Source organism: Heterocephalus glaber, unplaced genomic scaffold, assembly GCF_053883595.1.
Source record: "Heterocephalus glaber isolate CG9 unplaced genomic scaffold, H.glaber_assembly_v1.0 deba00001463, whole genome shotgun sequence".
In the NCBI taxonomy this organism is placed as follows: Eukaryota; Metazoa; Chordata; class Mammalia; order Rodentia; family Bathyergidae; genus Heterocephalus; species Heterocephalus glaber.
Window position 1 is genome coordinate 12730980 of NW_028258310.1, and position 23754 is coordinate 12754733.

Below are 23754 nucleotides of genomic sequence, written 5' to 3' on the forward strand. Positions count from 1 at the left end.
ATTTTTGGACCATATTTCCCAATTTTTATTTCAAGAAAATACATGGAGATCATAGAGCTATCTTCAAGTACAGATGATTATTATGTGAAAGTGTGGTGGCATTTTGTTGATGAAAATATATCTCCAATTTCAAGTATTTTGTTCCAACTTAGAACACTTATTTCTAAAAGTTGGGTTGCTGTATTAGATATTTTCAAATATCTGAAGGGCTGTCAAGTGGAAGAGAGAGAAAACTTACTTTTAGTTACATATAAGAATAGAAGAAGGTATAGTTATTATAACAAAGGCCTTTGTATAAATGGAAAGTATATGAAATAGACAAGATCCCAAGAAGGAAAACAAATTTCCCTCATGAGAGTAGTTCCATGTGTTATCGGCATGACCTTTATGGGGTATCAAAAGGGGAATGTTCAAAAGGGGAATTGGGCTGGAGAACTTTTGGAATCTCCACTGTGGCTAGGATCAGAGAGACAAAAGCACTACATCCATGTGCACATACACCCACACATGTGCAGTCCCAACACCACACGTAAACGCTCAATTCCAAAGTTAGACTTTTTAATTCTATTTGGCAGAGAATCCAGGAACTAGAAGCTACTTTGTACAATGCTCTGCAGCAAGAAACTGTTATCAAGTTTGGTGAATTATTAAGTGAAAAACAGCAAGAGGAGCTGAGGACGGCAGTAGAAAAGTTACGGCGGCAAATGCTGAGGAAGAGCAGAGAGTATGACTGTCAGATTCTCCAGGAGAGAATGGAGCTCTTACAGCAAGCCCACCAGGTGAGGACCAAGCCCCTACATCTGTGTAGGTTAGGACTAAGCACATGAGACTTAGTACTAATTACATGGTGTTGAGTATTAGTATGGAGAGGCTCAGGAAATTTTTCAAAGGCTAAAATGAATAATTGTTGCTTTCTACTGTCACTCAACACAAGATGACAGTTTCATAATAATTCGATCTTGAGAAAATTGACATTTCAGAGACATTACAATGCTATCATTCTGAGAACTACTTTGTTGTGAAATACCCTTTGAGTCTCATGGAGTCTGACTACTCCTTATTCGGGGAAGCAGGTCACTGTCTCTCCAGGGCAAAATAGTGATTCCTTCTTATTACTCATTCTGGTCCCTAACTGAACCTCCTCAAATAATCTAAACAGAGTGAAAGAGGACAAGGGCCTCTCTCTATTCCCAGAGCAAACAGCAACAGCAACAAAGTCTGGATGCTACTGTAAACTAACTGGCATTTGCTATATACCAGGTACTAAACTAAACTGTGTTTACATCATTTCATTTAATCTTCAGTATAGCCCCAGGAGGTAAGTATTCTTACGTCCCAACTTTGGAGACAAAACCTCTTGGGCAAATAACCCAAGAGGACACAGATATCAAGAGCCAAGATTACAATCCAGGTCTGCCTGACCCCAACACTGATAGGTATGACCATTGCACAATACTGTCACATGTAGCTTAAGTCATCTGTGAGGTCCATGATTCACCTAGACTAGCAAGATTCAAAACCGCTATCCGGTACTAATTTCCAACCAAATTCTTAATTCCATTTCTTCACTCATGTTGTAGTTTGACAGGTGAGGGATAAAACCCTTGTTAAAAAATTAGATTCATTAAGAATTCCAGACCTAAATGTGCCAGGCTGCAGTATTCAGTGTTTAGAGCTATAACAAGCAACTGGTATAGATCCTGTTGGGAATATAGATGAAGTAAGAATCATGTGCTCATCAAAGATCAAGGTGAGTAGAAAAGTAATTGAAATTATTTTATGGCATCAATAAGAACAATTCATGAGAATTGATGCTTATCCTACCTCAGATGTAGCCAGGAGCTTCACCTGTCTTTAGAGTCTAACAGTTTACCTAAGTCAGCAGGAAACTGAAGTCATTTTTCCCAAAGGTGATAAATTCTTGTATGTTTCTGTTGACATACATTGAGAATCCATCGTGAAGGTTTAAATTTTGACACATTACCTAAGTTTCTAAAGGCTTCAGTAATAGACTGTAACCTCATTTCATTACTTTCCACATTCTTTCCTTTGATCAAGGGATAAAAGTGTCTTCAGCACAAACTCATCTGTTCCAATATGATTTAATTACTTTTCTTTATTTTTTTATTTTATTTTTTTAATTACTTTTCTTTAAATTGGAAGTTATATCATGGAACCACACAAGTGTTTATTATTAAGATGGAGGAACAGACGTCTAAACTTACTTGCGATAAAATCCTTGTCATTCCATTTGAGTCTCTCTTTACAAAACTGGTGTATTTCACTCCCAAAATAATTGTGTTTGTTTATGTAAATGATCCAGCCTGAGCTGATAGGCACATGTTATTTACTAGCCTCAGAGATTTCCAATTATATTTTTCATCTCTGAAACAAATATTCATTAGAAATATGCCTTGCCTAGTTATTCTCTTACCCTTCTCTTTTAAACATTGGCTTAATTTCAGAGATCCACGCTAGAAGATGTTGGTCATATATAATTATGCAATGGATTCTAACATCTACAGCATATCACTAACCATTTCTTAGATGCTTTTGCTTGAATGTTTCAGAGTAAATTCACATATTCATTGTTGTTCTTGCTTTTCTCCTCTCTTTCAGCCTACCTATTTTGGTTGGTAGAATGACCTTATCCCAAATTATTCAGGCTAAAAATACTGGAGTCTTCTCCATTACTTCCAAAAATTAGGATAGCACCACATCCAAACAGCATTTTCCCCCCAAAGCACTTGTGAAGCTGGTCTGTTTTGTTCACATCGGTTACCACAGGCATGTGCAGGAACTTTCATTTTTGCAACAACATCCAGTTGTTGCCAAATGCTTTCTGAGGTAACCCAACTCCATTAGCTAGCATTTAGTGAAACATTTAAATGTATTTCCTAATGCTAGGTACTGTGCTAGACACAGAGAATTCCCCATGGACCCAACCTTCACAAAACATAGGAGACTAACATGAAGAAAAATAATTATGATATACCTCAATAAATGTCATTAAAAAAGCTCAGACAGGTGTCATGGGGGAAGACTTCCTTCGCTTCTCTCTCTTGTCCACAGTATATATCACCATAGGTTCTTCTCACCTTTCCTAATCATACATTCTTGCTCAAAATCCCTTTGGTCCCAATTTCCACTTGAGTGAAAATCCTGTGCAGATCTCTTCAGATCCTTAATTAATTGGCTACCTCTCTGTCTCAACTTGAGACAGGTTCCAGTGCATGCTTTTCTCTCCATTCATGGAAACTTCATGGTCCCACTTGGACCATGATTTTTCACCTCCATACCTTTATTTTCATGACTGCTTACCCTTACAATGACCTTCAGTTGTCATTGCATTTATTCTAATATTCCCATTTTTCCAGTCTGTTAATGATCCACTTTTTTCAAGATCCTCTCCTTGATTAACAAAATGGCCCACACATTGCTGAGGGAAATGTATATTTCATACTTTGTTATATATTTACTTGAAACTATATACTGAGGACCTGCTGGGTGCCAGGTACTGGGAACGTGATAGGGAAAAAAGACAACAGTCTCTGCTCTTACTGATCTTGAAAATGGAAAGGAACAAAGCCACAGCACAAATGAACAGTAACCAAAGCAGTTTTCAAGAGTAACAATAAGTGCTATGAAGAAGATTATATAATATGTATGTGAATTTGGGAGTAAAATTGGCCACTTTAGACTGGCTAGTCAAGGAGGCCTCTCCGAAGATACCTAAAACCCAAGGAAATAGCTGCACAAAGACTTTGGAAAATGTTCTAGAAGCTAGAGAAAGGATAGGTTTCTGGGATGGGCATAAGTTTAGAACATTCAATGAACAGGAAAAAGGCCAGTGTGGCAGGAGCACACAGTCACAATAAGGAAAGGCCACATCACGGAGGTCCTTGGGAGAGTTTGGGTTTATTCTGAACACAGCTCAGCTTCCTTCTCTCTTTCCTTCCCCGACATCTTAAACTCAGGAGAATGCTGTCGTCATTTCCACATTTTAAAAGTTCTTATGGGCTGCTGTGGATGGATGTAGGATGGGTAAGAGAAGAGACAGGAAGAGTGGGTAGCAAACTGTCACACCAGACAGGATGACAGTGACTTGTACTTGGTAGCAGGAGAGATAAAAAGTAGATAGAATAAAGATCTATTTTGAGTTGGATGAAGTTTCCTGTTAGGTTGTATAGAAAGGGAATGGGAACAAAAGGAAATCACTCCCACATTATATAATGTGGCATAATTAATTCATTGAACAAATGCATTGGAAGAGCTTTTCCATGCCAAATACTGTACTAGGAATTGGAGATTGTTGATAAACTTATACATGGCTTTTGCCGTTGTTTACCGGTTCTAATTAATTTTGCTATTCCCTGGGTTTTAAATTTTGCCTTTCCATCTAGATCTTAGTTCTTTGAGTTCAGGAACTAACTGATGCCTGTGTTCCCCATTGTGTCCAGCATAGTCTTGAATGTGGTAAGAGGTGTCCAACAAGTATTGACTTGATGGCCAAGTAAAACACTTCAGTAATCTCACACATTCATGTTTCTCTCAATGTGATTCTAACCCTAACATCCAGGAGTCACGCCGAAGATTGCTTGCACACTTAAGGTAGAAATGTCTAGCACGTTTATTCTTTTACTTTGGAGCACAGGTGGTGCCTTTGATTACACAGCAGCACACACATCACCCCTATACACATCATAAATACTCCTGTCACAGCACTTGTCCAGCACTCGCTGTCCTGTCATTTCAACCCTGATGATATCACTCTGACCAAAGCCCACACCAGCCCTTCCTGCAAAATTCTCAGCCCTTTTCCTTGTCAGAGCTACTGAACTAACATTTTAGACCAGATAATTATTTATTATTCAGGAACAGGGATGGTGCTGTCTGAGAATTGCAGGATATTTAGTAGCATCCTTGGCCTCTACCTATTGCACACACCCTCAGTTGTGACAATAAAAAAAGTTCAGATCATTAGCTAGCAGTGATGGATGCACAAATTTATGAATATACTAACAATCACTGACTTCTCTCATTTAAATTTGTGAAAATACTTACAATCACTGAATTATCGACTTTAAATTACTATTTAAAAAACATCCAGACATTGCCAGAGTTAGGGTGCTCATCCCCAGTTGAGAACTACTGTTTTAGAAAGAAGGAGATCTAATTTCCAAGTTCAAGTATGCTCTTTTTAGCTTCCCTTTTCTCTCTCCACATTGCATTATAAAAACCTCTCTCCGTTATCACCGTATTTGGCTTCCAGTTTTTCTTCTCAGGCTCTAGTTCTCTATTTTCTAGTTTTTCCCAACAGGAGTCATCAAATAACAATCTGGCACTGTATGACCATGTAGATGAACACAAAAAAGCCTTTAGGTTGCCAGCTGTAACTGTGGAGATTTTTTTTACTTGTAAAATTATTGTATGTTCAACTTTGCTATACAATCCATACTATTTAAATTAGTGAGATATGGTTACATTGTTCACAGGTAAGTACAAAGAGTCCTATAGGATTTTGTCTTTATGGTTACTTGTGCTATTTTTATTATAATTTTTAGCCTAGTTTATCAGTTCCCTTCTGAGAATTTTTTAAAACTCTACATTGTTTTATGAGATTTTGTCAGTCATGTTTGTGAGGAAATTCCACCCTAAAACAGGGTTGAAATAAAGTTGAAAAGAAAGTTTAGAAAAAGGCAACAGGATTGTGTATGTTTGTAAACATCAGTTTTGGCAATTTTACTGCACTAATAAATCACAAAAACACTCAATCCAAAGGGCTAAGAACAAAGCTTGTTTAAGTCTTTTTAAATAGGTAGAGGTGGAGGGGTTGAAAGGAGGGCAGGAGAATGGAGAAAAAATAAGAACCAAGATATATCATGTAAAGGTACAAATTCCCAATGAGGAATGTCACCATATTGTATACCTAAATGTACCAATAAACTTAATGAATTTTTTAAAAAAAGCTTGTTTGTTGCTCACTAGTCCTAGGACCTACTGCTCTCTCAACAATAATGAGGCATCCCAGCATCTCACTCCAGCTCACCTTCTCCTGACAACCCGGATGCCCCTGTGGTGGCCTCTGCCTCTCTCTCCTGGGAAAGGAATGTATTCTTACAGATCCCTTGATCTGAGGTTTTAAACGTTTTAAAATATAATTAGTGGCAGTAATTTTCCACCAAAAATCTGGGTAATTTTTTGAAATACGCAACCTTCTGAATATGGAAACATGCATTACATCATACTTCCAGCTGGTGGTACTAGTTAAAGTTTTTATAAAAGTTTATCTGTTTTTGTTTGTTGAAGAATTTTTCTGTACAACTTGACCCCTACTAACATTTTCATATTTTCCTTTACCTTCTTCAGAGAATCCGTGATTTGGAAGATAAAACAGATATCCAGAAAAGACAGATAAAGGACTTGGAAGAAAAGGTATGTGTTAAATTCATGACCTGTTAACTTCTGTGTTTAATCAGAAACCAATACTGATTTTATTCACTGTATTTCTCTCTATTAGTGTGCACTTCCTGTGCCACTCACCTTCCTTTAGGTGCCAGGGTTCCATCCAGGCTGAGCCATCAGTAACCTAACCTTCACACTTTTGCCCTTTGTTGATTCTTATTCTTTCCTGTAATTATTTTCTTTTCTCAATTTCCCCCTCTTCATCTTCATTTCTTTTCCAAGAGTTTCTTCTAAGTTGTGTTACTATATTTTGCTCTTTCTTTTCAAAATGTTTAGCCCCTTTTAAAAAAAATCTTCCTCATTATTATTTATAAAAACCCACCTTCATCCTTAGGCTATAGTTTCACTCCAACAAAAAGTTTAGAAATTTAAAATGACATGTGATAGACTGTCACATTCCAGGGTCTGAAAGAGAAACTGCTTTTCCAAGTCAGCCAATAATTTTTGGAGGAAAAATACAGTGGTTGGTAAAGAGAGAACTTGGGAATGGGTGTGTAGTAGGAGAAGCAGCTGACAGGACTTAAGTAGGGATGCTGAGCAAGCTGCTGTGAGCTAACAGTCTTGCATAACAAAGAACTCTCCTGCCCAAAGTACTGGAAGTATCCCTCTGAGGAACACAGAAAGGACAGCAGAGAGGTATTCTCTGGCATCCCAATCTTACTGACTAGAATTTGCTGCTTGCATATCTGTATTTAAAAAGTATGTAGGGGTTGGGGATTTAGCTCAGTGGTTCTGCCGCCTGCCTCCCAAGCACAAGGTTCTGAGTTCGATCCCTGGTACAATAAAAAAAGTATGCAGCTCTTTTTGCAATATCTTTCATGGCACACAAGAAGAAAACAGCAAACCATCTGCCATTCCTGAGACAATGGTTAGAATTTGGTTCACCCCAGTTACTTCCAAATAACTATTATCTATAGTTACCCATGCACGCGAGGTCAGAAGGGGCCGGTGGAGTTTAGTAGCGAGACCATTAGGCACCTAGGTTCTGTTAGGGGTGTCTTCAGATACTATTGACCTTGGTAAGTGTCTGCACCTCTTATGCCTCAGCCACTTTTATAAAATGGGACTGATAAGGCTTGGACCCATCTCCTGTCATGGGTCCCATAAGGAACAAATGACACGTGTGAAAGTTAGGAAACAAATTAAAAATTATAAGTCTAATAAAAAATATAATTAAAAAATTTTCACCCCTAAAGTATACATCCTCTGCAAAATTTTAAATTTGAATCTCCTTCATTTCAGAAGTAGACTGTATAGTACTACAAGATTGAATGAGGGAAAGGTGCAATACAATAAACCAAGAAGTGAGCTTAATGTTCCAGTGATGGGTAGGAAGACCCATGGAAGGCAGAGGTTGCTCAAGCTTCCCTGCCCATCCAAGGACACACCTAATGCCTTCTGTTTGTGAGTGGTCTGCTCTTGTCCATACTCTTTGTTCATGGATAAACTCTAAAAAGAAATCACAGCTTTTCTGCCTCAGAAATCATTCACTCCTTAGTCAATTAAGGTTTGTAAAATAGGTGGGGATACAACTATTAATTGTACCATTACAGCCCTTTTCTAAATAGATCCCATGGAAGTTTTAGGGGAACGAGAATTAAAATTATGTTTATGGCCAAAATTTAATGTGAACATTTTCGCAATCCTTTTGCTCAACACATTAATAGGTCTGAACTTTGTAGACATGTGTGATGATGTAGTGATGTGCTCAATGAAAAATAAAGGCTCTGTAGATGTTACAGTACATATTGCACATAAAATAGTAAACTAAGCCAGTTTACAAAGTGGTTGATTTCTGAAGAGAGTTGAGAGATGAGATTTAACTGGATATTCTATGCATTTGACCTCACTCCTACTCTCAGTCCAGGCTAGTAAAAACTAAAGATCATTTATGTCAGAGATGCTCTTCATTCCTTCTTTTGGAATACTTGAACATCTACTCAAGGTAAATGAAATTTCCTTCTTTGTTGCTCATTTCCATGCACTCAGTTAGTATAAGTCAGGTGATGGCAACTAAGTCAACAAAAGTGTCTCAACCCTGTACAATAGTTTACCATGTCCCCGTCACCCCATTTTATTCTCTTAACTATTCTATGAGACAGACACAGCAGATGTTATGATACCTTTTATACAGACAATAAAACAATGGATCAAAGAGAGCAGACAGCTTGCCTAAGATTACCTAACCAAACTAGCAAATCAAGGCCAAGGTCAGTGAGTTTGACTCTTAAGTGTCATGAGCTACCCACCATGATGCAGAGACTAAGAATTTCATTAAAGATGAAATAGTTGCAAGCTTTACATTCTTTTCTTTCTCTAGTTTCTTCTACTATGGCTCTATTCTCAAAGAATTAACAAAGAAGAACAAACTTTGTGCTTTTCAGAAAAATAGAATAGTCATCAACACATGGGTCTTTGCACCATGTTTGTAACTTGTTTGCAGAAGTTGGCTACAGTGAAACAAGAACCTTATAAGCAGTAGCAATAAAAGAAATATGCAAATAGCCTGCACTAATACAAGAATGCCATAGATAGGCTTTATTCAAAGATGCTTCGTCCAACAGGAAGCTCCTGGAATGTAAGCGAAAGACTTGTGGGCTTCATAATAGTCAGCTACCAAGGAGATCAACACTTTTATAAAACTGATCTGACCTATACGTAGCCTTTTATAATTAGCATACCACTGGTTATATCCCAGGGCTACAGAACATGTTTGTTCATCCAGTTATCTGCTTCTCTAGTGAAACTGACATGTGCTAAATAAGGATTAGTCTGCCTCAAAGACAGGGCAACAAGAACACCAGGCAGCATTATCTGAAATGCCCATTGGTATAGAATGGACTTCACACCAACAGGAGGACCACACACTACTCACTTGCTCAGGTCTGACCTAGTTCACACCTGTTGTCCCAATGTAATTACTAATAGTGTACTGTTTCTCTTTCACCCATGTTCCACTGAGAATAATTAATCCTGGGTTTAACTTACATATTAGTGTTCTGCCCGCTGTGTCTTGGGCCTTAAACCTATCCCATTAACAAACACAGCTTGGTGAATGATTGTCTGTTCTCATCACGTTTTGTATTTCTGAAATGCCCTCCCGTACCTGAAATATGAAGACAATGATGTATAATGAAATAGGACTCAGGATACCTGAGTATTTGCCCTCACTGTGATATGAAATTATGTGAAATTAAACTGTTGATGCATGGTTCTGTGCTTATTTTTCTCGACTAAAAAATTAGAAGCTTAGATCAATGATCTGTGAGACCCCCCCCATAATTATAAAATGCGTGAACTGACGTTAGTTGAACACTGTGGTTGCTTAACAGATATATGAAATGTATGGATTTCAGAAATGGAAAGGTACGTGTGCCTGTGAGAAGTGGGAAGATTTGAGCAATATGGAAAAGCTGAGGTTTTTGTGCTACCTGAATGGCTCTACAGAAATTCAGATTTACATAATCTTCTTCTTTTTCTTCTGCAGTTTCTGTTTCTATTCTTGTTCTTCTCTCTTGCCTTTATTCTATGGCCTTGATGTCAAGGTGCCTCTTAAAGGTAAGATTCCATTTAATTCTCAAAAATGAGAGGTATTTGATAAAAAGAATGTTGTATATAGTTGAGTATAGTTTAGAGTGCCATGTTTTTTGGGGTTTGGGGGGGGGGTACCAGGGATCAAACTTGGGTCCTTGCACTTGCACAGCAGGCGGCGAAATCACTGAGCTAAATCCCTGGCCCTGCCATGTTTTTTTTTTTTTTTAAATCACCCTATAAAGGGGCCCGGGATTTAGCTCAGTGGTTCCGGCACCTGCCTCACAAGCACAAGAACCCGAGTTCAATCCCTGGTACCAAAAAAAAAAAAATCACCCTATAAAATGAGAAATAAAACAAGAAACAGATTCAATCCATTTGGTGACTATTAAAGCAATAAAAATGTTATGAAATATGATGAGAATAGAGAATTTTTCCAGTTAACTATATTACTTTGAGAAGCCATAATGTCTGTGCATCTTAGTATTATCATTGTCATCTCCCATTACACTGAAAGAATTGCTTATATATCTGCAGAGGGAAGAAATATGGCTATATCTTTAGTATTGGCTCGGCTTGAAAATGCTGATTCTGAGAATCTAAAAAGCCAGTAATGAGTATTTTTCAGCCCATTTCCAGTCTCTTCATCAGAAGTCAAGAAAGGAGGCTATTGAGTGAAACTGGATCTTGTTTCCAAATAAAGTACATACAACACCAATTTGGGAGTTAAAAAGGATAATCATACTATTGCTATTGCTAGGTCTATGTATCGTTAATATGTGCATAAATAATCTTAGCCAGTGTTTCCAATGTTTAACAATAACAGATCCTAACATACTACCACAGATATGATGACTCCCATCACTGGAGAAGGAGATGAACTAGAGGGTGGGGAAGGTGGGGAGCAAAGACTGGTCAAAATTTTCAAGCATAATAGGTAATTCTGATGTCCACACAGGTATGGGAACCATAAATCTTAATACTGTTGTTTAAAAAGAAGAAAGAGTAGATGCTATTCTAAAGCCAATGGTCATGGTCCATGTCCGCCTAATTATTCTATAAAGTTATATTGTCCAGGGATCTTTTCTAGACCCCATATCATGGAATATTTTTTTCTAACAAGTTGAAAACTTAAAGAGAAATACCTTCTCTTTCGGTGAGTATCAGCTTTGTCACTTGCATATAAAACTGGCAAGTAAAAGGGTTTTAGAAATAAGGAGAGTTAAACAAATATGCCCAGAAAGTGTATTTTTTTCTTTAGCCAACCTCTGCCTTTATTCCTTCCCCTAAAAGATTTTTTATCCTTTGGTAAGAAGGATCATAGCCTTGCAGCACACAAAGAAGAAGATTGAGTCTCCTAAAGTGAATAAAAACGTCTAAATTTAAAAGGGGTGACATTCTCTATGAATAGATTAAAATAGCCAAAGTGTTAGAAAACAACCCCCCCAACTAATAAATAACTAAATACGGTAAATAAAATTTAGTAAGAGGCAAGTAATGCATGGTGGCTTATAGGAAAAAAAATCCAAAGACATAAATACTAACTAGAAAATGGGCAGGTTTCAACATTAGTTTAGGTAATGGTTAGCATTATTATGTGCCAGGAGTTGTTTTAAGCAATGGATCATTTAATCTTCATCCAACCCTGTATGAGGTTCGTATTGCTCCTGTTACTATTTCACAGTTGGAGAAACTGCAACATGTGAGTTTCTCAAAACCATACAGCTGCAATAGGCAGGATTAGGATTTGTCCTGACCCAGACAGCCTCAATCCCCTGTCCACTTCTAAGCACCAAATAAAACAGTAACATTTATGTTCATATGTAGCAACTGTGACAGGCATTTTCTGCTGTGTGTAGTAGCAGTTACCTACTGACTTGGGAAATTCCACTGTGTTCATCTCTGTATCTTTTCTCACTTTATTGCAATTCTGAGGAATGTACAAGATTTGATTTGGTTTTCCTCCCAAGTAGCGTATAATTGACACTTTGTAATTAGCTATTAAATTAAAGACCATAATGCTAATTAATAATATTGTAAGTGAATATGATAATGAATATGGGCAGTATAAAATATATTCAGGGGAATGGCTGAGTAAAGTATATAGATTTGAAGTCAAATATAGTTTGCATCCTGCCATTGACTACCTATCTGATGGTAGGCAATTTATTTAATCTGCATGAGATTAGGTCTCTTCTATAAAATGGTTATAAGTATGTTACCACAGCATGGTGTTGTGTTCAGAAAATTAAATGTGTATATGCACTTATCACGTTGCCTATAAGAGTTAAACAACTCTGAGCTATTATTATTAAAAAGTTAGCATGATAGTCTCCAGTATTTCCAAATATTTATGGCCTAAATAGAAATAAGAAGTTGACCTTTATTCCCTTTCCAGAAAATAATCTGGATTTAATTAATATATGAGAATATAACATTGCTTAAAACTAATTAATGCTACTTATGTGTCCAAAGCCATTGACAGAGTGATAGGAAGAATTAAGGAAGAAAAGTGCTTGAATTGTTGGCAGGCAGTAAAAGTATACTGCAAATAACCATAACAATTTTTATATGAAATAAATGATTTATATTTTGCTCATAAACCTAAGACTAACATACATAAACTTAAAAGTTAAAAAGGGAATGACTCATACTTCTTTTCATTTAACAATCACCTAAGCCATTCTTTGCAATGATGATGTAGAAGTTACTAAGAGCTCCCTCAGAAGACACCCACACCCCACTAAGACCCTGATGACTAAATAACTCGCCACATGGGTTGTATAGGAACCTTTGCCTTAAACAGAAAGACCCCCAGGTAGTTCCACAAGATCATCTGCTCATGAACTCTGCTTATTTAAATGAACAGTGTATCATTGTATTAGTTGGAGTCTCAGTGAGCGAGAGAGGGAGAGAGGGGGAGGAGGAGAGGGAGATAAGGAGAAAGAAGGAGGAGAAAGAGGGAGGAGGAGGAGGAGGAGAGATCCATAATAGGACATATATTAGGGGAAGTGACTAACATTAGTATACTTAGTATACGTCTAAGAAGTCTCATCATGGGCCTTATACAAGCTGGAAAACCAGAAAAATCATTTGTGTTGCTTTCAGTAGAAATTAGAAAGCCCAAAAACCAAGGAAGCCAATGGTGTAACTTATATCAAAGCCAAAGGCTTGAGATAAGCCAGGAGCCCACTAGTGTAAGTCCCAGAGTCCAAAGGTTAAAGAACCCTTATGTCTAATCCAGAGATCCAAAATATTTTTGGCACCAAGGACTGCTTTTGTGGAAGAAAGTACTCCCACAGATCAAGTGGGGAGTGGTTTCAGGATGCTTCAAGTACATTATGTTTATTTTACACTTTATATCTATTATTATTACATTGTAGTATAAAATGAAATAATTACACAACTTGCCATAATGCAGAATTAGTGGGAGCCCTGAGCTTGCTTTTGTGCAACTATACAGTCACATCTAGGGATGGTGGGAGACAGTGACACTCAAAATGTGTTGCCCATGTCCATTCTACCCCCATAATCTCATTTTGGTTGCTATTGCTGCAGAAAACCATGCTTCACAAAGTCAGTATGTTGGAAACAGAAGCAGGCTTATCAGTGCTTTTGCGGCAATCTAAAGATATTTCCTCTAGACTTTGATACAGAATGTATGAAGATTTGAAGTTTTCTCAAACATCCTTTTTTAGTATGTTTTAGTATGATCCCATCATTTGAGATCTCAAGCAGTCAATCCTTTTCTAGCACAAAGTTGAATCACCTGGCTTGTTCATGGGTCATGGATCCACTTCTTTCCATTTCAGGGGTCTTTTGTGGTTGGGAATTAATGCTCAAACTTTTTTGAAAGCCGAAACAAGTGATCATGCACCAGATGGGAGAAAGAAGCCCCTGGTTCAGTCTTTTTCAAAAACTCTGCTAATGTTTGAAATATGTCAAAAATTCCAATGTCCACTTGTCACTCCCATTATTCTAGTTTGACTTTGAATGCAGGCACTTTTTCTGCTGAATCATTCTCCTGTGAAGTGATAAATTGAGTTCATTGAGCAGACTATGTCATACAAGTAAACAAGTTTTGGAACCCATTCCATATCATTGAAATGTGTACCATTGTGACTTTTTCTAAAAAAATTATCTGGTGCACCTCTCATAAGTCAAAAGCTGTGGCCCCTAATCTACCTTTATTTAGAAAGCCATCTTATTTTGCATGTAAAAGATGTGTATGCCCTGCATCCATTTCCAAACAGAGCTGCACATGTACTTTAATATGGTGAACCAATTTAATCACACCCTTAAAAATATTAAGTAAAGGTAATATTTTTCAGCTAGCTAGAATTTCTGTATGGATGAACAATGTATAGACTCACATTAAGAAGTGCCCTCTTTGACCTTAATAGTGCAAGCAGAAAGCTGTCCAGTAATTGCAGCTACTCCATCCATACTCCATCCACTAACACAAAGTGACCAGTTGAGTTTTCCTGACATGTAGTCAAAGACTTGAATAGTTCTGAAGCTGTGGTGTTTGTTGGCAACAAAAATGCATAAAACATATTCTTGTGCACATTCTTCTGGAAAAATGTATCACACAAAAGCCACCATTGTTGCCTTGTTGTCACAATTACTAGACTCATCAATCAGGATTGCATACCTCAGTGACTAATTAATCTTCTCCAACAATTGTAATTCAATGTCCTCTGCTACTCCATCAGTTCATCTAATTATGGTGCCAACCAAAAGAGGAACACATGCCACCTTTGGAACTGCATTCTATCCTAAAAGGTTCACAACAAATGTCCTTAGCAACAGGCAGGAGCAACTCTTCACCAATAGTAAAGGGCTGTTTAGCAATGTGGTTAGGCACGTTCTCAGTGCAGACACATTTGATGAAGTAGTGGCCTTCAATAATTGTTTCTCTTCTTTATGTTCACATTTATTTATTTATTTACTTACTTACTTTTGCGGGGATCAAACTCAGGACCTTGCACTTGTGAAGCAGATGGTGGCACCACTGAGCTAAATTCCCAGCCCCCTTGTACTCACTTTTTTAAAACCTCCAAAGCCTTGTCTTTTAATCCCAGGTGCCAAAGCAGTTTTGAAGATTTAGTGACTTAATTGGATAGCTCATTGCTATGTATTACACAAAGTGTGTTTGGAGAATGTGAATCATCTGTTGCAATGAGCTCAAAATTTAAGGAAGATTCAATATTTTATTTTAAATGTGGCCTTCTTTTTGTTGGAAGTCTTAAAGTCTCATCATCGGGTCTTTCCCTCTTTTCAAAAAAGTGCTTGAGTGACATTTGTTTTTTACTCACTTTTGCTAGGGTTAGCTTGTGGGCTTACCAAAATTGTTACTGAGGCAAGAGTGCGAGAAAGAGGATGGAAGTCGTGAATAAAATAATGGGAGGGTCATCCATGGACTAAAATAAATATTAGGTTCTGACTTAAAGTCTGCTACCAGATACAGTTTGTCACTTACCTCTCATTGACAGGGTTTTGATGTGATTCTGGAAGAAATCCAAAATTTATTGATTTATTAATAAATAAATCCAGTCAAACCTCTCTGCTAATGTTGATCTGTATTCACAGCTATTCCTTAGCACTAGAATCACTGCCTCAGCTTCATCTTATATCATAGGATGTAGATTCTCAGAAGGAGTGCGCTACTTAGATCCCTGGCATGTGCAGTTTGTGGTAGGGTTTGCTCTCCTGTGAGAATCTAATGCCCCTGCTGATCTGACAGCACATGAGCTCAGGTGGTGATGTAAGCAATGGGGAGCCACTGTAAATACAGATGAGGCCTCACTCACCAGCCTGCCACTTACCTCCTGCTGTAAGGCCGGATTTTTAACAGATCACAGATTGGTATCAAGCGTTGGAGATCCTGGTCTGATCCATGGCCCAGTCACCTCTCACTAGGTCCCACCTCTCAACACTACAGCACTGAGGATTAAACTTTCAGCACATAGTTTTGGGAAGACACATCTAAGACATAGAAGCCACATTAGACAGTTTCACAGGGAAACAAAGCAAAGAAGCAAACAATAGTGAGTTTTTCAATGCCCAAATTTAATCTTTCCTCTTTCCTAGGAAAACGTCAACATTAGTATCAAGTTCTCTTCCTTTCTGACCAGTGGAGCCCTGGATGGTCTAAGGATAATCTGTCAAGCTCTCATGCTCCCGTTTCCTTGATGAACCACACTTCCTCCTGCCCACCACCAGCCTTACCTCAAACTGCCTTAGTGTGCAGAGCATTTTCTTCCCACTTCTTCAAGTAGCCACCTGCTTGCTCTTCCTTCAGATCTCACCTCCACTGTGACTGCCTCAGGAAGTCTTCCTTCAGTTAACTTCTGGCTGAGTTTTACACCCCCTCCCATTCTCCCTCATTCTTTGTAAGCTACAGGACAGGAACCATATGTTTTGCTCATCTCGTACCCCATATGTGTAGAGAGTTCCTAGCACATAATGAACACTCAGTAAATGCTTTCTAAAACAACATTGATATTATGATAAGAAAAATGGAAAGGACATCTTGCTTTATAGTTAAAAACCATTTCATATCCATTATTTTTTAATACTTATAACATCTGCTAAAGATGCTATTTTACCTCTCCATCTAGTTGCGTTGCTATAACAAAATACCCAAGACTGAGTAATTTATAAATAACATAAATTCAGTAATAAAAATTCTCACAGGTCTGGAGGGTAAGAAGTCCAAGATTGGGCACTGACAGGCTCTGTGTCTGGGGAGAGTCAGGACAAGATGCTTCCAAAATGGTGGCACCTTGCTGTATCAGCGGGAGGAGGCCAACTCTGTGTTCTCACCAAGTGGGAGGCATGAAAGGGCAAAAGGAGCCTAGCTTGTCCTCTCCAGCCCTTTTATAAAGTACTAATCCCAGCCGTGAGGACATCACCTCCTAAATCTTTCAATATCGTTGCATTTGGGATTGAGTTTCAGTATGAATTTGAATAGGACACATTCAGACTATAACACTGTGTAAATATTAATTTCCTAATATAAAAAATCAGCAGACTGGGGGTATAGTTTAGTGTGTAAAGCATGTGCTTATCATGCAAGAGGTCCTGGGTTTAATTTACAACACCAGAAGATATTAAATAATACCATCTACTATTTTCTATATTATACACCTGTATTAAAATAGTTAACTAATATAGAACCTGGCTTGTAGAAAGGTTCATTACAAGCAAAGTTCTTTGGACATGCCAAGTGTTCTGTCTTGAATTGTATCTTTCAAGATGTGCTTCCACTTGCTTAGAACACATTTGCATATCACCATCAACTGGTAAATACTCATTTGTCCTTCTCATCTCAGTGGAAAAATCAAAGAAGTCTTACACCTCTGGCTTCATTAGGTTCCATTCAGTATTACTATAGGCCTTCCTCACTTGGATTCTTATGGACCAATTATTTAACAATCCTCATTGCTGTAAAGTGGATGTAATAATGACAACTACCATTTACTGAATACATTTTATGATACAGTAAGTTACATATGACAGTTGAAGAAGTGAAAGGTATCAGAGATGGCCCTTAGGTTTTTCTGAATGATGTAACTTCTTGGATGGTGGAGCCCTTACAGACACTAGAGTCACCAGTCAGAACTGATACACAGGTCATTGCCTTAGAGTCTGGCAGAATGTGGTAACATTTCAGAAGTAGTACCTGCAATTACAGTTTCAGGAGGAAAGAAACCAAAGCTGAGCACTGTTAATCACCCTGTTTAAAAGAATCCCTATGACCCATATTGTGATTCTGGATCATTGCAGTTGTTCAGAATGTCAGCTTAAATAAATCTGGTTTTATTATGGAAATAACAGTTCTTTTTACAGGTACTTCTTAATTTATAGAAATATAATTCCAGGAGACTGATTACAAACCCATTGGTTTTTAAAACCAACATTTGTTTACTCAAAAGGTGGGCTTTGTTTACCACAGTTGTGATAGGCAGAAATGGTAAACACATGCTTTGACACAAAATTTAAGATATGATCTCTGATAGGATATAAACTAAGAGTTTGCAAGTAAAAGCCTTTTTGTGTTAATACATTTATTTTACATATGCAAACCCACACTGTTTAATGTCATTTCCTGCTCCATCTCTGTCTTATCGTCCCTCTCCAATCCTCTGCTCAGAACAAGGGCAGATGAGCAAGTCTGTGTGAGCAATATAAGACAGTCTCCCCACCCAACTCTTTATGTCTCTTGGTATTTCCCCCCAGTACGGTCTCATCCCAGCCACTGAACTTCCTTCCCTCCATGACCCTATCACTCCTTCATCCCAATTTAACCCAGTCTTGGGAGCAAAATGCCTCTGCAGATGTATTTTTCAAATATTTCTGACTTGCATTTACAACAGCAATTTCTTCAAATTTTTAATTTGCCTCTGTGATATACTACAAGTGTCCTCAAGATATTAAATATCCCCATTTCCTCCACTTTGGCTCTTGGTCAACATTTCTGGAATAATAATAAAGTCTTTCCACAGAATTAGTATCTCATTATATGGATGAAGAAATTGAGGCTTTTCTAAGTTAAATAATCTACTCTTGGGCATACAGTGAGAAAATGGAAACACTATTTTCTCTGTCCACATCAGTCAGACTCTAAAGGCCATATCATTGAGTAGCACATGATAGCATGTCCCCTGCACCACTTTCAGCTTTCTTTGCAAGAGACAGCATTATGGGGCCAGGAATTTAACTCAGTGGCACAGCATCTGCCTTGTAACCATGAGGTCCTGAGTTCAATCCCTGGTACAAACAGACAGAGAGAGAGAGAGAGAGAGAGAGAGAGGAGAGAGAATTATGACCTAGACTTTTTCCTGAGTGAAAACCCGGACACACGGACTTAAGGACCAGCAGAGCTAAAAGACTTGATTGGAACAGCTCTGGCATAACCTCTTGACAGGGATATCTCTAGGCCAACCTCTTGAGCAGACTTCCCAAGGAATCCACCCATCAGTTCATAGGGTGGAGATAACCTGCCAATGGTTACAGTTGTTGAGGAAAAATTGTGACATAAAAGTAAATCACTGAAGAGGGCAGAAACAGATCTTGTAAAATATCATCTTAAATATGTTTGGAAGTATGATGATTCAATTAAGTTTTAAGGCATTGCCTTGGAGGACCTTAGAGGAAAAGATAATAATAATAGTTCATATTTCAGGCCATCTGCTATGAGACAAAACTATTAATTGCTTTGTATACTTTCTTGAAATAAATACTTCTATTTTTATTTAAAAGTAAGTAGCTATGGTTTAGAAATGTTTTGTAACTTGAAAAAAAGCATTCAGCTCAAGTGGTAAGCATCGTTTTTTTAAAATTGTTTTTATCTTTATAAAGCAAAGTTTGGATTTGTCATGGGTCTTTGGTTTGGTTTTGGTACTGGGGATTAACCTTGTGCAAGAGCTTGCTTTTTTCTGATTCAGCTGTTAACAGAAATAATTAAAATGATGAGAGATATTTTTCCTTTGTTTTACAGAATAACCGAAAATATGGATCAGACTCCAGAAAGGCAAATGCTTCTAAACCTTCAAAGATGGCAAAATTGTTTACACCAGTGCAAGGGAGATCAAAAGCTACGAACTACCCTGTAGCCAGGGTACAACTGGGTACTTTAAAGCCATTATTCAAGGTTTCTTACTTGACAGTTGCTACATGACCGGTGAAAAATCTACAATATATGCTGCATTTAATGAAATATGTATATTCAAACCAGAAGAAGAGAACTATAAACATATATTGTGTAAAGAAAAAAAAAAGGGCAATGGAACCAGTTTTAGCAGATCAAGTAAAGATGTGTCTTGGGCATGGAACCAAAGTTACAATGAAACATTCAACCCCTGCCGTGCAGGGGGGTCATTTTAATGTAACACCACACTCCATGGAAACACTAGTCTTGAAAATAAACATCATTTTAAAAAAATCAAAGCAAAACAAAAAACAAATGTGGGTGGGAAATGAAGCACGAGGAATACCTATAAGGAGATATTTACAATAAAATGTTTCATTTGAAAAGTCTGGTTTCTTACTACAGGGATTTGCTTTTCAGTCTTTATGATTGTTTTAAACTCAGGAACACAGACACCTGCAATGTGAACAGAAGAAAGGGACTCTGTTTTGTTTTTCAACAAAACGTGGATCTAGTGGAATGCATCCTACAGATGACAGAAAAGTGGATCACAGTGAACCTAATTGAATTGGCAACCAAGTCAAAGGACTCTGGTGACTGTAACATGAAACATAAATGCAGAATTGATGCTACTCTGTTCTTCTCTCACATCTGCATTCCTCTGCCAACAATGGACTGATCTCATTCATATTGAAAATTAAGACTATACTCTAAATCACAAGCTCCCTGACTTAGTTCTGTTTAGAACACCAACATCTTTAGGGAATGTGGGCCAGAGAGCACCTCTGAATCCTTCAATTTTCAGAACAGTTGTTTTCAATTTAAAGTTGCCTGCAAATGAATATGCTATATGATTTGGGTTAAAACATCATAGAGGTGATGAGTAAATTTCTACCAACATTTGGGCTTGCCACAGAAATGTGAATATTAAAATACCTTGATATACCTAGAGCAGTCTGACCTCTTGTCATTTAGAGTAATAACATTTTTCCCAGACAGCTGAAAGCAATTAGCTCTACTTTTTTATATAGAGATATCACATTCTGCTAAGGTTGTTTTCTACCAGAGACTATTAAAGACTGGTACTTTTCCTATATTATTATATTACGTATTGCTGAGTCTTGGATTCAGCCCTAAGAGCAAATATGTGTTCCTGAAAAGCTAATTTTACACCTCATTTACTGTAGATAACAAGACAACCTCAATTTTTCAAATTTTTCAAGATTTTATTTATGGGGCTCGAATCCCATGCATAGGGAATGTGTGTAGGGAGCCAGAAACTCTTTCTATGAAATGTTACACAAATCTTTCCATATGTGAGTTCAGTATCTTATCCTTTGGTTTAACACTGGCATTTTCAAAGCCAGGATAATACCTGAAGAATCTACAAGAAAAACTGGAACACTAGGGTCCCACTTTTTGTCCTTGTATTTACTGCTGACCCAGGTATCTTTGGCCCAGTCACTTAACCTCTCTGTGCCTCAGTTTCCTCATCTGCAAAATGGGGTTCAAATGCTTTTTCATAAAGTTTTATTTGCAATTCTGGAACAAGAGGTGCTTAAAGTAGCACAAAGTGCTTTGTAATTATTATATCTGCTGTACCATTTGACTTTCTTGTGTGGTTGAGAAAAAGATTCCCCTATGTAATAAAATAGTGCTCCAATTTGGTTAAATGTAAACATTGCAGCACTGAAGCTTTCCCATCAAGCTACCTGGGACATTATTAGCAATAAAGATTGAGAGATCAAAACCAGGATCTCTAATAATCTATAGCAAATCGATCTTCTCATGTTACTGAACACAACAGAAGAGTGTCATTTCAATGATAAAAATACTCCAGCTTTCCAGATTTCATCATTCTCCTTCCTGATTGACATGCATGCCAACAAACAAAACACCACTTTGATCACAGGAGAGCCAACCACGAAATGAAGCCTTGGAGAGAGCTGACAGTAGCACATAATCTACCTGTTTATCTCTTTCATTTTGGGAAAACACGAGGTACGAGGAATGTACAAAACTCTCCTGCTGGATTCTGTGTTCAATGAGGTAGGTTCCAGATTAAATACGGACATCTGGTTCATTACGCAGGAAATATGAAACAGGGTAAATTCGACGATGTCTGTCATTCAACCCCAGCAAACTTCAGTCAGAAAATACGGAAAAGGGTAAATTCCCATCCCAATCTCAGACTTCACTCTTCAGTTGTCCTTCACTTACCATACCAGGGCCCATCTGAGCAAATTCATACTCCATCTGCTCCACCTAACATATCTTCATTCTCTTCATTTCCTTTTCCCATCAAGAAATTTGTGGTTTAAAATTCATATCCAAGAACTTTTTAAGTGACAATAAATATTTGCAAAAATAATGTGTCTTGATCACATGCCTTATATGCTTATCTGCTAATAATTGGATAGTATCTTAAACCAAGTCATGTGACACCTAGGATGATCATCTAATAATGTTGATGAGGCTAGGCCAAGTGCAAAAGGAGGGATTATCTCCTTTTGCATAAGATCCAGGAGAAGAAGCAAGTTTTCTCTCTAGATTTTAAGCTAAATGATAACATTGCCAAATCTTACTGATGACCCTCAAAGTTAATTTATCACTTAATAAGTAAATAAGTTGATAGATAAATCTATTATCCATTTCCACAACTATAAAAGCATCAGGTAAATTGTAGATATATGTTCCAGACTTTCATGAATACATGGAAATGGACTATATCCAATTGAAAACTTCCCTTGCATATAATGAGAACAATACCTTGTTAAAATGGAGAGGTCTACTATGGTTCCACTTCTTAGGGGGAAAAAACCCCCACACATCTCACTCTCCTTAATTTATGCATCTGTACTATCATGATTCATTTGGTCATTGAGTCAGTAGGAATCAAAGCAATCAAGATTCATTTACTTAATTTTTCTTAGCAAACTATTCATCCCTTGGGAAACAGCATAACTGACTAGTTAAAATAGTTTGAAATAAATGAAAGTCCCAATTTATCAGTTATTGTGGACAGAAAACATTTCATGAAAGGAAAGAAATGGGCAGGCTTTATTTGACTATTATAGTAGATAACACTATCAACATGTTGTATTTCTTTTTAAATGCCAACTAAATTTTATTTCAGGAGACAGAATATTATGAAAAAATCAGATCTCTTTTAATGTTATGTCAAAGAAGTTAAATGATTGCTGCTATTAAGATTTGAGGGGTAGGGCTGGGGATTTAGCTCAGCGGTTTTGCCGCCTGTTGCGCAAGCGCAAGGACCCAAGTTCGATCCCCAGTACCAAAAAAAAAAAAAAACAAGATTTGAGGGGTAGGAAAATAAATTTTACTTTAATTTTTCTTCAATCCACAAGTAACTGTTCGTGCAGGTAGGATGTTTCTTCCCAACTCAGGATAGATGATAGAAAAGGCAAAGGTAGAAAGGGAACATTGGTTCTCCATCTGGAATAGAAAAGAAAAAGTTTGCCAAATAATTTTTGCAACAGTATTTTGTTTCAACCTATTTGATTGTTTGGTTTTAAATACATCTCTGGCCAACTTGTTCTTTTCTGCCTATTGTCAACTTTTTCTGTAAACTCACTGAGTGATTTGTATGTTCATGTCTTCTGTGTAACTTGTAAGTTGGTTACTTTAAAATGATGCATGTCTTTTTAACCTGCCTGGTTTTTCCTATAAATTGTAAAAGGAGAATATTATTACTTGTGTATTAATGTTTAAATAACTGGATAATCTGTGTTATGTTACATCAAAGTAGATGGACAGAATAGACATTTTATTTTTAAAATACTTAATTGCATTCTTTTGATCTGTCAAAGAGTAGCACAGAATATGCACACACACACAAATAAGAATTGGCCATATTGTTGGAGTTTTCATTGCTTGTTGGCCTTTGTGAAATTTTCATAACAAAGCTCTAGCAATTTAATAATAGCTTTTGACAATTTAATTCATCATCCAGTAACTTAAAACTATCTCCAAATTGAAAAAATTTCAACATAACTTTAGAAAGACTAGTAGTCAAAACAGATCTTATATGTCGTGAGTTACTGCTTCGTGGCTGGGCTCAAGCTTCTCTTTCAGTAGACATC

The 23754-nt window shown here is 37.3% G+C and overlaps 1 protein-coding gene across 4 annotated transcripts in view; it reads left to right on the plus strand.

The window, feature by feature from the left end:
* Positions 1–23018, plus strand: part of Jakmip2 (janus kinase and microtubule interacting protein 2) — a 197678-nt gene extending 174660 nt beyond the window's left edge. For 2 of the 4 annotated variants that reach the window (XM_004854361.3, XM_004854362.3), the window contains 4 exons: positions 576–779; positions 6370–6435; positions 9953–10023; positions 19502–20600. In XM_004854361.3, coding sequence (XP_004854418.1) covers positions 576–779; positions 6370–6435; positions 9953–10003 — 321 coding nt within the window. In that variant the 3' untranslated portion in view covers positions 10004–10023; positions 19502–20600. Of the gene's footprint in view, positions 1–575; positions 780–6369; positions 6436–9952; positions 10024–19501 lie in introns of all 4 variants that reach the window. The other 2 variants (XM_013075748.3, XM_013075749.3) reach the window with 1 other exon arrangement.
* The last annotated feature ends 736 nt before the right edge of the window (positions 23019–23754 follow it).